Source organism: Fonsecaea multimorphosa, assembly GCF_000836435.1.
Source record: "Fonsecaea multimorphosa CBS 102226 unplaced genomic scaffold supercont1.19, whole genome shotgun sequence".
NCBI classification, from domain to species: Eukaryota; Fungi; Ascomycota; class Eurotiomycetes; order Chaetothyriales; family Herpotrichiellaceae; genus Fonsecaea; species Fonsecaea multimorphosa.
This window is the reverse complement of record NW_015971653.1, coordinates 291,436-305,158: the sequence shown is the minus strand read 5'-3', so window position 1 is coordinate 305,158 and position 13,723 is coordinate 291,436. Positions and strand designations below refer to the sequence as shown.

The following is a 13,723-nucleotide window of genomic DNA, read 5'->3' as shown; positions in this document are numbered from 1 at the left end:
ATCCTCCTGCTTGTGACAGGAACTGGTTGGACAGGCCAGAGACGACTGAAAGGATGCGTCTTTTTGGTCATGACCAAGGAAGTGGCGACGATAGAATGGATGTTGTATTGGTTGGGGGTCATTGGACGATGAAGGGCGAAGAACAGCTTGCTGTTTTGCATCAGGTATTATAGAACAATCCTTGATGCCTAGTATGAAACGCAATTCATGACTGCTATCCGCCTTGCATCGTCATCTTGGTCATTTCACTTAGAATTCATACGGTACTTTGGAAGGCAGACACGGCGATGGGTTCAGCCTTGTCTGCGCTGGGTGCCCAACACTCAACCGTAACTGCCAGGAAGAACCTTTAAGCGGTTAGCGTGCCAAGGCAGGGACTGAGCTGCGATGCAATCATCGAGGTAGTAACACCTTCTGCAGAGACCAGGCTTCGACTTTTATCATTCAAAGCTCTCAACTTGATACAGTGGGCCACCGAAGCTCTCTGGTGTGTTCCTTTCTCATTTCCTCCTACATCGCGGCCTGGGCGGCCTAGTCCTCTCCCTCAAAGCCCGCCCAGCATGGCCCATAAAGACACCCTCTTCCGCTCGGCGAGCATGTCCTTGACCCAGCTCTACATCTCCAACGAAATCGGCCGCGAAGTCGTCTCTGCCCTGGGTGAGATCGGTGTCGTCCAATTCCGGGATCTCAACGCCGAGACCACTGCCTTCCAACGCACCTTTACCAAGGAGATCCGTCGACTGGATAATGTCGAACGCCAGTTCCGTTATTTCAAGGCTCAGATGGACAAATCTCAGATCGAGATGAGGAGCCACTGGGACTTCGACGAGACTATGCTTGCGGTCCCGCAAGCTAACGAGATTGACGCTCTTGTGGAACGCGCGGAGAGCCTGGAACAACGCATCAGCAGCTTGAATGAAAGCTATGAAACACTGAAAAAGAGGGAGGTCGAGTTGACCGAGTGGCGATGGGTTCTTAAGGAGGCCGGAGGGTTCTTCGACAGAGCTCACGGGCAAACGGAAGACATCCGCGCGAGTCTTGATGAAGATGACGCACCTTTGCTGCGAAACACAGAGGCCGAGGAAGGCAGAGCTAATGGTGATGCCACCCAGCAACAACAAAGCTTCGCTGTTATGAATATTGGGTTTGTCTCTGGAGTCATCCCCCGTGAGCGACTACCTGCATTTGAACGCATCTTGTGGAGGACTCTCCGTGGCAACCTTTACATGAATCAATCTGAAATTCCAGAGGCTATCATCAACCCTGAGAACAACGAGGAGATTCAGAAGAACGTCTTTGTGATCTTCGCCCACGGCAAGGAGATCATTGCGAAGATCAGAAAGATTTCCGAATCTCTGGGTGCAGACCTCTACAACGTCGATGAGAACAGTGACATCCGGAGGGACCAGATTCACGAAGTTAACACCCGCCTCAGCGACCTTGCAAGTGTCCTCCGAAACACCAAGAATACCCTCGATGCGGAACTGAGTGCCATTGCTCGATCTCTCGCTGCCTGGATGATTGTCATCAAGAAAGAGAAGGCCGTCTACAATGCCTTGAACATGTGCTCTTATGATCAGGCCAGAAAGACCTTGATTGCGGAAGCTTGGTGCCCCACCAATACCCTGCCGCAGATTCGACGCACCCTGCAAGACGTCAACGACCGGGCTGGATTGTCGGTGCCCACAATTGTGAATCAGATCAAGACCAACAGGACTCCGCCTACTTACAACAAGACCAACAAGTTCACTGAAGGCTTCCAGACCATCATCAATGCCTATGGAACTGCCAAATATCAGGAAGTCAACCCTGGCCTTTACACCATTGTCACCTTCCCGTTCCTGTTCGCCGTCATGTTCGGCGACTTCGGACACGGGTGCTTGATGGCTATGGCCGCAGCAGCGATGATCTATTGGGAAAAGCCGTTATCACGGTCCAAGCAGGATGAACTCTTTGCGATGGCATTCTATGGTCGCTACATCATGCTGATGATGGGTATCTTCTCCATGTACACCGGCCTCATCTACAACGATGTTTTCTCAAAAGCATTTACTCCATTCCCCTCCGCTTGGGAATTCCCTGAAGAGGGTCGTCCGGAAGTTACCGCTCACCTCAAGGGTAGCTATCGGTACCCATTTGGTCTGGATTGGGCATGGCACGGCTCTGAGAATGACTTGCTCTTCAGCAACAGTTTGAAAATGAAGCTGTCAATTCTCATGGGTTGGGCTCACATGACCTACGCTCTGTGCTTCTCGTACGTCAATGCCAGACACTTCAAATCTCCGATCGACATCTGGGGCAACTTTGTGCCGGGCATGATCTTCTTCCAGGCCATTTTCGGATACCTTTCATTCTGCATCATCTACAAATGGTCAATCGACTGGCCAGCTGAAGGTCGTAACCCACCATCCTTGCTTAACATGTTGATTCAGATGTTTCTCTCGCCAGGGAATGTGGAAGAAAGCGAACAGCTATACTCGGGTCAAGCGGGCGTTCAAGTGTTCCTGCTGCTCATCGCTGTCATCAACGTGCCTATTCTTCTTCTCTTGAAGCCTCTGTACCTACGCTGGCAACACCAGAAGACTGCTGCTCAGGGATACCGCGGCATAGGCGACACTAGTCGCGTCACGCATGCTACGGATCTAGATGACGACGACGAGAATCCCAACGCTAACGGAGGGCGGATGAATGGCAGGCCGAGCGAGGATGATGATGAAGGTGCAATGATAACGGAGAATATCGGAGACGAGGAGGAAGAGGAATTCGAGTTCTCAGAAGTCATGATCCATCAGACTATTCGTAAGTAGTCCCCTTTCCCTGGTTCCAACAGCCGTGTTGGTGACAAAATCTGACGTGCCGGTGATCAGATACGATCGAATTCTGCCTGAACTGCGTCTCCCACACAGCTTCGTACCTTCGACTGTGGGCCCTCTCGCTTGCTCATCAACAACTCTCGGTCGTGCTGTGGAATATGACACTAGGGAACGCTTTTGGGATGTCTGGAGCGGCACAGGTCATTATGATCGTTGTCACCTTTTACTTCTGGTTTGTGTTGACCATCGCTGTCTTATGTGTCATGGAAGGGACAAGTGCCATGTTGCACAGTCTCAGGTTGCACTGGGTAGAGGCGATGAGTAAGCATTTCATCGGAGAGGGCGTAACGTTTGAGCCTTTCAGCTTCACCCTCATGTTAGAAGAAGAACCAGTGGATTAATCGAGAAGATGGAAGGAGGGACCGTACGACGGATACCGGGAGCAAGTATAGGGATCAGATTACATAGAATCATAATCCATCCTTCAGTACCTAGATGCACCTATGTATGTGATTCCACGTGTTTTACCTTCTCTGATCCCGAGACTTTAGATATCCGACGAAGCGTATTTATGCTTAACACTGTCGTACATCTTTTCAACTGCATCTAGATCTCAATGATCATACCTAACTTCCTTCCAAATCACAGAACCACCTCGACTGCTTCTTCAGGCTTCGCACTGACAGCCAAATCGATCCGTTTGTGGCAAGGCTGCCGACGACGAGGCTGAAGACCTCAATCCGCTCCACCTTCCTTTCTCGCTCCGACTCTGTCAAGTCTTGGCGCCAAATCTGCCGTCCACAATCAAAGTGCGTCTTGCCACCCCTCGCTTTTCGACATCACCGCTGTCTACACATATCAATCAATATTGCCAGTGACCAGAAGATCTTGACAAGAGTAAGTTTGCGACCCCTGTGCATTTGGAAGAGACTAATCGCTCAATTTTACTGACTTTTCGTGTTTCAGTGCAGATGTAAGTTTTGCTGAATGCATGCCCGTCGATTCGAAATATTCGTAGTCCCTCAAAGGCACGCGGGATTTTTCGAGAAACAGGCTGTGGGAAAGTGGAAGAGCATGAAGTCGCTGACTTTAGGATACAACAGCTTCGTCAAGACCCTCACGGGCAAGACCATCACCCTCGAGGTCGAGTCGTCCGACACGATCGACAATGTCAAGTCCAAGATCCAAGACAAGGAAGGCATCCCGCCCGATCAGCAGCGCCTGATCTTCGCCGGCAAGCAGCTTGAAGACGGCCGTACTTTGAGCGACTACAACATCCAGAAGGTATAAGCTCACACCCATACCACCACAAACCTGCGGCCCCAGGAATGAATCCGACACAAAAGACCTTTCCTCCCCGGCTTTGCAGCTCCCACTAACCCGCGGATTTCTGTGTGTTTTTGTAGGAATCCACGCTTCACCTCGTCCTCCGTCTCCGAGGCGGCATCATCGAACCCTCCCTCAAGGCCCTCGCCTCCAAATACAACTGCGAGAAGATGATCTGCCGAAAGTGCTACGCCCGTCTCCCGCCCCGAGCCACCAACTGCCGCAAGAAGAAGTGCGGGCACTCGAACCAGCTCCGACCGAAGAAGAAGATCAAGTAGTGGTTCTGCGCACGCTCCGTGTATTTTTGTTGGGTGGCGGCGGCGGCGGTTCCGGTTTCGCGCGTACACCGACTGGACTGGAGGCTATTGCGCAAGGGTTGTGGTGAAAGGGTACAAGCATCCGCGGGGAAACAAACATCGCAAGAAGTCTGTCTGTGCCGCTGTGCCTTTCGGAGGAGGTGATGATGCGTGGTGAGGAAAATGCAGAAGCGGTTTCGTGAGCGCCGGAAAAAGGCTGCCACGAGCTGGACAGGCTAGATTGTCAAATGCAACTATTTTCAATGCACGTTCTGAACGTCGCACGCTCTAAGAGTTTAGCACCCGTGCCCCATCCAATACGGCTTATCAGATAGTAGTGTGGAGAGTCCAGCGCAATCCTCGCATCGAATCCATATCCTTGGATGGGACAGTTTTATCATATCATTATTGATTGAGCCACCCCGCAAGCAGAGGAGGAACTCTTTCCCCCATTTCCTGTATCCTCGCATTGTTGATACATGTCCCATTATGACCCCATGTTGTCCCAGGTAGTCCGCTTAGCACGCCCTCCAGTCATCGATCGATAGCCGCCTCCCAATGCCATGCATGGGGGGAGAGGAAAAAAGCCCCGCTAGAACAAACATCTTAAGTCTCATTCATCCTTTGCCGGACTCTTGTGGCTGAAGAACAAAATCTTGATGGCAATCGCCAGTCCCGCATGGAGCAAGACCACCGCCAACAGCAAAACCTGGCTGATCTTCTTCTCGGTCGCGCTGATCACGGGGTACAGGTTCTTCACCAAGAAGAAGACACTGACCGCATACCCCAACCCCACAAGGGCGTAGTTGAGTCCATTGAGCGGGGACCACGAGACCAAAGCCACGGCGATCCAGAACAGGTTGCTGTACCCATACAGCGCCCAGCATTCCACCAGCTCGAGAGACTGTGCGCCGAACCAGCGCAGCGCTCCCCACAGACCCAGGGGGATGAAGAGAGTGTATCCATACACCAGCCCCGCGGCGCCGCTGAGCAATTTGAAGTCATACTCGAAATGTTTCTTCCCCTCGGTCGCCAGCTTGTGGGATATTGTGCCCGTGAGGAACAGAATCACCACGACGGTGGTCGCGATCCAAAAGGGCCCGTAGAGGTCCGGGTTCCCGTCCATGATGTCGAGAAAGGGGGGCGTGTTGGGGAGAAAAGGCAAGATGGCGGAGCGGCACCGGTGCAGGACCGTCGAGGTGTCGACGTCGAAGAATTGCGCGTAGAAGGACAGACTCCATAACATGTGTTTCTGCGAAGTGGATGAGGGGTCATTAGGTAGGCTTGCTGGGTTGGTCGAGCTCGAGAGGAAGGGAGTCGTGTCCGGCTGGATCTTGCGGTTCGAGCCTGAACCCGATTCGAAGTCTACAAGAGCGCATTTTTAGTACATAGTCCGGAGGAGTAATCTTTCGCAAATCAGACGTACTCGAGGGGTGGAATTCTAGATCGTCGTCTTGGAGGTCGGTGTGGCCTAGGTCGCCCTGTTTGTCCAACATGTTAGTCTTCCTGCAGGCTTCAATCTATTCCGTGGGTGCGTGGAGGGACGAAAGGTGGAGAGCCATACTTCTGTGTCGACGTCGACAACGACATCGTAGCCTCTGTTGGCCATCTTGAGCGGCGGGAGATTAAGTGCTTGAGAACGTGGCCTGGTGCTGAACGAGGTCGAAGTGTCAAACACGTTGCCAGTCCGAATTCTAGTGATATTGGAGACGTGGACGTTCAATAAAAGGGTACTTGTAATGACCGGATTATGCCGCCAGATTTGGCTGCGAAAACTCTGTCATTACAAAATACTCAAAGCACACCCCCTCAGGCAAGGCACCCCTGTCTGCCCCGATATTACGGACCTTAAATCCCATAAGCCACATATAAAGATGCTTCTGATTTATCTTCTATATTTTTATTCCTGGAGGATGCTGCTTCTGTGCTGCTTCTGTGAACATACCTCCTCCAAGGACAAATAGCAATGCGTAATCCTCTGAGCATATGTGCACTCTATCGAAGAGCTTTGCAGAGCAATCTCACTCGTTGTAGAAAGTCAGATCTATCCAACTGCATATCATACTCAAAGCTCATCATTCTTCGGTCATTTGACTTCGGGTCGGGTGCAGGTGTGCAGTACGATTACCGGCAGCCACCCAGCAACGACCAGGAGCATCGCCAATATCGGTTCGGATGGCTTTCGGTTGTTATTGCATGACGAACAGGGAGCGAAGTTTTGCAAAAGGTATGCCCTTATCACACCAACGACGACGCCTTTGCTGACCTCGGCGCCAGTTCGCATCTGCAGGCAGTCCACATTGCAAGAATTGGAAATAGAAGGGTTGAACCGCGGCAAGAATCGCTCAGGTGGGGTTGTGCGATGGTGATGCAGCAAGGGTGAAGGGTGGAGTTGGCTGCAGCTTGCGCGAAGCATGGTCGTCTTTTGGTTCCAAACATTTGACGTCGTCAACGATAGAAAAGTGCCACAAAGCAGATTTGTCCCCTTGTTTATGAAGGCTCCTAGATTTCGGGCGCGCATCCGAACTAGTCAGTGTAAGATCAAATCCATGCCTTCTTCCCGCTTGTCGATCCGGTAGGACAGTCTATCGAAGAGTTGGAAAGAACGTAGATGCGGTTGACATTATGGACCACAAGATCCTGTCGTGGCCCGTTTTTCGCAACCAGATCGAGAAGACTCCCACCAAGATTACGGCGGTCATCGATGCGGCAGATTTCCTGTATTTATAAAGTAACAGTGCTCTCTTTCGCATCAGCTCATGGCTGTGGAGCTGCTGGATCTGCTTCTGGCAAAGGAGCTTGGCCTCTTCTAGGCTCTGCGGATGGTTGATGCAGCGTGATGTTTTGAGGACACTGTAACGGGACAGGCGCCACCAGATGAAGCCAGGTAGTCTGTGAGGCGGATGATGGCGAAACAAAGTCACGGCGTCCTCGATCCGTGCATCAATGTCGAAAGTCTGGGGTAGCTTGGATATTACAAAGGTGAGGATGTCGGACTGGTCGGCGGGCATCTCGAGCAACTCTGATCGCCTCGAGATTGTAACCGCCGCAAACAAATAGATGCTCATGATTGGCTCGTGCGCAAGCAAGAAATCGTACAGCCTGGCAATGTCGCCATAGTCATAGATATCGTGTGCAAACAGGGAATGGGTCGCCGACAAGGCAAAAATATTCTCGGCCTGGGCAATGTGATTAGCCAGTTCGGGGTCAGCGGCCATCACGATAGCCGATACAAGCTCGAAATGTCTCGTGGCAGGGGTGATTGTTGGCAGCATGTAGTCGCGAAGACGGAGCAAAGAGATTCGTGGAACGGCAGGCATGGCCTGATGTTTTCCCAGCACAAGAAGGAGTACTTGTACGACATCGTGGTAGCTCTGGAAATAAGAGAGGATCGGATAGCTCCTCAAAGTCGAGACAATCAACTCGAAGAGCTCTGCCTTCTTTTGCTCGAGGGATTGTTCGGATTCATCTAGCTGCATTCAGCCCAGTGTCACTGAGTTGTCGTAGGGAGGTGGCGCAAACCTTTAGGGTAGTATACAAAGGCACGATCGACATCGAGTTGTACTTGGTCCTCGTCCGGGTGCCGGGGCAGCGATCTCCACTGGAGCTGATTTGAGTGCTCTAGCTGGACCTGTGTTGTGCCTTCAGGTGTGCAACCCAATAGAATTGGCCCTTCCAAGTTCATGCGTCAGTTCAGAGTGCCACGGAGTGTATTGTACCATTGGTGGACCAGGGGGCACATACAAGCTTGCCGGCGTAATTCGTCGGTCAAAAGACCGCCAGTCGAAGTTGCAAGCTTGACGAGAGCGGCGAAATCCCTTTGTCGACAGGCTTCCTGGATGGACTCGGGCTTTGCTGGGCCTTCCGGGTCGGTGAGAGGGGGCTTTTCAGCAGAAGCCATGGAAGCTGTCAGTTGCTTCTGATTGACAGCTGCACCCACGGTGTCGGTGCCGTGATGCATTGTGCCTTGTTTAGCTTGATCGGACGATCGCCATCTGCGTGTGTTGCGAACCGTGGGTTTAAGCGACGGACGGGCAAGTGCACGCCGCTCTTTGGGTCAGGATTCAAACAAGACAAAAGAAGACAATGGCCGTGTCACCTCCAGGCCGTCAAGACGTGCATGGGGATGGAATTTGACGCGGGTGGTGGTTGATAATGTGACAGGTCGCACAAAGCGGCCGGTTTGACCCCCGTCAGATGTCAACTTTGTCCACACCCAGACCCAGCCAGCCTCTGCTAGTTCTCATCGCGTCATGGATAGGAAGTAATTGGTGTCGGGGTCACTAGGTGTCTTCAGCCGTGCTCAGGCAAATGATGGGCGGTGGTTGATGAATGCGTAGACGAAGAGGTGAAGGGGAATCCCAGGCACTTGCGCAGGGTGAAGGTGAAGGTGTACCGAGTACGAAGAAGTGAGTGAGTGTGGAGGTGGGGAGGCAAAGGAGGGCACAAGCGAAAATCAGCGACCACTTTGGCTCCTCATCTGCAGAACCTGCTGTCATTTCGTGCATTTCCAATCCCTGCATTTGCTTGTGCTCGCCGACCATCGTCCTCAAGCTCTCGAATGACAGGTTGATTTCGCATCCAGCCGAACTGTTTGGATGCATCTTGTGCCGACCCCCATGTTGGATGAACAGATGGCGATCCAGTCGGGCGTGAGGCCAGATTGGACCATCAACCCCGTATTCTGACCGCTTCATTTCTCTGGTCGCGGAACATGTCTCTTTCTGGACAATACTAGCCTTGTGTGAGAGAGGGAGAGGGAAAGAGACAAGCACCATACCAGATCCAAGTCAAGCCAGGGCGCGGGCGCGGGGGCGATTTACACACAGAGACACATACATTACGGGGTATATCAACCCCAGCTCTGCCGCTCTCGTTCCCCCTCGCCTGGCTTCTTCAGCCTTTTCTTTCAATTGACCCAATCGAAGACCTGTCTTTTCATATCATCACAATCATCCTCCTATTCTATTCCCTCTGCAGCCTGCTTCCTTCTGTCTTCCTATTCCCATCCGTCATCGTACGTGGTCAACGATGGGCTTTGGAACTCCTCCTCGGGAGAGGGTCTTGACCGACCTGCTTGATCACCACCTAGTGGCCGTTGAAGACCGGGTCGGCATTCTTTCGAGGACCCTCAGCTCAAGCTCCAACATCAGATGGATTCTCCCTGCCCGCATTCGTTCGCCTGCCAACAACGACGTTGTCTTTGTTGGACGGACCTTCGTCCAGCTTCACGAATTCACAGACAGTGGACAGCTGGCTGTTGTGACCGCAAAGCTCGACTTTGGCACAACAATCACCGATGCCAAAATCATCTCAGCAGAGTTGAAGTCTGTTCCAATTGTCGATGCCATATTGAAACAAGAGCGGGATCAAGAGCAGTTTAGCATTCGCGGTCAACTTGTCAATGATTCCGAGCCGCCACAGATCCTCGTCCTCATCACAAAAGACAATGATCTGATCTACGTCTATGCAAAAAAGGACGCCGTTGGAGACGTCAAACTCATCTTTGCAAGAAGGCCGTTCTTGGGAGGGGTGGACCTGCCCTCAAGAGAGTGTCGAGATATCGCTGTTGATCCCAAGTATGCATGACTACAAACCTCTATTTCCATGCATTGGCTGCTGACTGATGGCTCAGATCCCGTGCCCTTGCAGTTGCTTCGCCCTCGGGCTACTTTGGAGTCTTCAAACTACATTATGTGGATAAGATCAGGTCGGCCATTGACACCTGGGATCCCCTCGAACCCGCCTCCTTCCGTCCCTCAGAAGCGGTATGTGTGACTAGCCTGATCGATGTGTGCCAGGACTAACCACCACAGCAACGTTTTATCCAAGTGGCAGGCAAGATTTTGATGATGACCTTTCTACACAGCCCCGAGGGCGATCCCAATAAGGTCATCCTGCTTCTGCTGGTTTACTCCGAAGAAGCGGAGCAGGGAACGTATCAATACCTCTATAGATGGGACACTCGCCAACCACTCCAGACAATCCAGCCAATGACATGTAGTGGGCGCAAGTTGACAGAAAATCAGTTGCCCTTGATGCTAATTCCGTCGACACGGCCTTTTTCATACATTGTCGTCATGGCAGCGGGCATCAGTTACTACGAGAACGTGCAATCTTCTCAAATGAAGCGAGTTTACTGCCGATGCATGGACAACATAAACACAAATTTGCAGTGGGTACAATGGGTCAGACCTAGACGCCACAACAAGTACCTCGAGCGTTGTGATGATATTGTCCTCCTGCGAGAAGATGGACTCCTGAAGAACTTTTTAATCGACAAAGCGTCCAGCACCAAGTTCAGCACCAACAACACCATTGGTCATCTCGGTTTCAGCGTCGACACGGCATTCTGCATGCTTTCTGGACCCCCGAGAAAAGGCGGTGATATCATCATCGTGGGTGGTACATTGACTGACGGAGGAGTCTTCCATGTATCGGCCCGAGGCTCGCCGGAACGCGTTCAGCGCATCGAATCACTCGCTCCACTGAATGATATCGCCCTTGGACCCCCGATAGTGGTTGACTCTCAAGACCTTTCTGTGTGGCAAGGCACGCCAGGTAGGCTCTATGCCTGTTCGGGCGCTTGTGATGGACATGGTCAAGTGTCAGAAATTCGTTACGGTCTGGAAGCTCAAATTGGGTGGGAGATGTCATTTCCAGAGGCTGCTTTGGTTGAGCGGCTGTTCAGCTTGGAGATACCGGCTACAAAGGAACTGCTGCTGCTGGCCTCTCATACAACAAACTCGTCAATGGTCGTGTTCGAATTAGAAACTCAGGAGATCTCACTCTCTGATTCAGAGAGCCACCCCGGCTTTGACTTCGACCATCCCTCGCTTGCTGCTACGGTGCTAAATCGAGACACCGTTGTACAAGTGACTACCCATGGTGTCCATGCCATACTCATGGATACTGACGGCGAAGTTCGAGAATTGAGCCACCTCAGGTCACGCATCGTACATGCGGGCTTTTTCGCAGGTGACCAAGCCATTGCCATCACCAACCGCGTCAGTTCTGGCCATGAGCTGTGTGTGATTGACATCGGGACTTCAGAGGACAGAGAGATTCGTTTTACACTCAGTCCGCCGGTGACACTGAGACACATTCCCAATGTGATTTGCTGCGTCCAAGTACAGAGCAAGCAGCTGGTTCTAATTGGTACATCAACTGGAGAGATCTTGGGATACACTGACACCTTGGAGCTCGCTTTCGAATTTCGAGTCCGAGATCTCGGTGTGATGGTCGACAATGCTGCAGTGTCTTCCCTAGTCGCGCTAAGTCACAAGACGGCCGACCCCATCCTGCTTTTGTGTGGGCTTCGTTTGGGCACTGTCCTGTGCTTGGAACTCAGGGTGAACTGTGAAGATGTCTCGAAAACAGGTATGAGATTCATGTATTCGACATATGTCCTCAGTCCTAACGACTTAATAGCCTTGAGATGTGATGACGTCTACCGCGTTGGAGCAACCCCTGTACAGATTGTCGAAGAGAAGAGTCAACCTGGGAGTCTCCAGAACCCATCTGCCCTGGTGCTTTGCGAATACACGCTTCATCGGATCACACTCCATCCCAATTCTGCCGTTGTTGATTACACAATGTCTCCTCTGTGGGTGACAGATCGAACTAAAGTACGTCTAGCTCTGTCCATGCTTTGTGCTATGCTAATATATGATCAGCCCTCAGTTCAGCCATTGATCAATGCAGTCCATCGGATCCCAAAGCTTATGTCAGGAGACGAACAGCCTGGAGGTTTCCTAATTTGTGCTGTCGCGGAGGACTTGCTCTTCTGTTCCGTGATCGCCCAGGAACACGGAATATCAAGGCACCTGAATCTGAAGGGGATCCCCAGGCGAATAATTTACTCACAATTTCTCCAGAAGTTTGTTGTTGCGTTCTCCCAAGAAGGCGATCCTACCGATATTCGACTCAGAAAGCACACCGGCGTTCCTCTGCCTGAGGGTGAGAAGGCCATTATCCAGCAACCGTCAAATAAGATACAGAGGGCTGGGCTACAGCTCATCACTCCTAACTTGCAATATCCTAAACCGAAGGATTCCGCGAGCGCTATCTTTTCAACCATCGTGACTGGAGATGACAGCGACGTTATCCACGATCTCATTGACTGGGCCCCGACAGACGGACGGAATCACTATGAATGGCTGGTGATCGCGTTGGAGCAATCGAGCCCTACACCGGGTACGCGAGGATCCGGCCGAGTTGTCTGTGTCAATGCGAAAAGCTTGGGTAAAGGCAAACCTGATGCCACTCCAAAGCTTGCCTTTAGCAGCAAGGATCCTATTACGGCCATATGTGCATACAAGATGTCATCTCTCTTGATTGCTGCCGGAAAAGAAATCGTCTTACATCATCTGGATTGGTCAACGCGCAGATGGAAGACGTTGGCGAAGTGCGGTCTCCCGTCATATGCAAATGCTATATCTTGCCAAGGCTCCCTCATCTGTGTAGCCACACAGCAACACTCGATATTTGTGCTCGTGGAGGAGAATAACACATTGCGCCACCATAACTGCGACACCAAAATGAGATATGCCAAAGATATTGTCGTCTTGGATGGGTCCACTGCCGTCTTTGCCTCTGCCGATGTAGGAGGTACGGACATCATTGGGTTCTCGGGGTTGAACAAGGAAAGCAAAGAAGCAGCCCCTGCATTTCATGCGACGGTTCCGGGTCATATCCACCGCTTCCGACTCGATACGTCCCAGGGCCATCGAAAGACTGATCGAACTCGCTTCTACGGCTACACCCTCGACGGCACGGTTCTCCATTTTTCGCTCCTGAAGCAACACGAGTGGAAATTACTTCACTTCGTCGAAGAAATGAGCCACATGGTCAAGAAACCGATCAAGGCGGTGCCGATCATGAAGAGAAACGCGCAAGGCGAGCCATACCTTTGGAAACCTTCGACTTTCAGGCCCAAGGACATGCACGTCCAGGGAGATCGACTGCTCGCGATGATCGAGCAAGGCCCATACAACCTTCGAAATGTTCTGAAAGGGTCGGACAGGCTGGACAGTTTCAATGCTTTGGTAGAGGAGACCTTGGGGGAGACGGAGGAGCCTGTGGAGGCTGTGGTTGCTTGGATCAGGAAGTTGATGACATACCCACCGCGAACTTGAGGGATGAATTCTATGAGAAAGGAAGGGATAACGGACTCTTGCGTTACCACGTTGTCAGGTGTCTTGTATCCAAGCTGTAGGGATGTACCGAGTACCTCGTATGTTTTGCTTATTGGACAATGAGTGACGACAGTTTCAATCCACCTCAATG

At 51.8% G+C, this 13,723-nt stretch overlaps 5 protein-coding genes across 5 annotated transcripts; 3 read left to right on the top strand and 2 right to left on the bottom strand.

Moving 5' to 3' along the window:
• Positions 1-560: 560 nt before the first annotated feature.
• Positions 561-3,214, top strand: Z520_08490 (uncharacterized protein; the record flags this gene model as incomplete). Its single annotated transcript, XM_016778986.1, has 2 exons — positions 561-2,799; positions 2,868-3,214. The coding sequence occupies 2 exons, from the start codon at positions 561-563 to the stop codon at positions 3,212-3,214; spliced, it is 2,586 nt and encodes an 861-aa protein (XP_016629905.1).
• Positions 3,215-3,887: 673 nt separating this feature from the next.
• Positions 3,888-4,417, top strand: Z520_08489 (ubiquitin-60S ribosomal protein L40; the record flags this gene model as incomplete). Its single annotated transcript, XM_016778985.1, has 2 exons — positions 3,888-4,097; positions 4,220-4,417. The coding sequence occupies 2 exons, from the start codon at positions 3,888-3,890 to the stop codon at positions 4,415-4,417; spliced, it is 408 nt and encodes a 135-aa protein (XP_016629904.1).
• A 631-nt stretch (positions 4,418-5,048) lies between these two features.
• Positions 5,049-5,931, bottom strand: Z520_08488 (uncharacterized protein; the record flags this gene model as incomplete). The annotated part of the gene is made up of 2 exons (XM_016778984.1): positions 5,049-5,800; positions 5,862-5,931. The coding sequence occupies 2 exons, from the start codon at positions 5,929-5,931 to the stop codon at positions 5,049-5,051; spliced, it is 822 nt and encodes a 273-aa protein (XP_016629903.1).
• Positions 5,932-7,020: 1,089 nt separating this feature from the next.
• On the bottom strand, positions 7,021-8,396 carry Z520_08487 (uncharacterized protein; the record flags this gene model as incomplete). Its single annotated transcript, XM_016778983.1, has 3 exons — positions 7,021-7,904; positions 7,958-8,107; positions 8,180-8,396. The coding sequence occupies 3 exons, from the start codon at positions 8,394-8,396 to the stop codon at positions 7,021-7,023; spliced, it is 1,251 nt and encodes a 416-aa protein (XP_016629902.1).
• A 1,070-nt stretch (positions 8,397-9,466) lies between these two features.
• Z520_08486 (uncharacterized protein) lies at positions 9,467-13,572 on the top strand (the record flags this gene model as incomplete). The annotated part of the gene is made up of 5 exons (XM_016778982.1): positions 9,467-10,014; positions 10,071-10,203; positions 10,252-11,815; positions 11,867-12,063; positions 12,112-13,572. The coding sequence occupies 5 exons, from the start codon at positions 9,467-9,469 to the stop codon at positions 13,570-13,572; spliced, it is 3,903 nt and encodes a 1,300-aa protein (XP_016629901.1).
• Between the last annotated feature and the right edge of the window lie 151 nt (positions 13,573-13,723).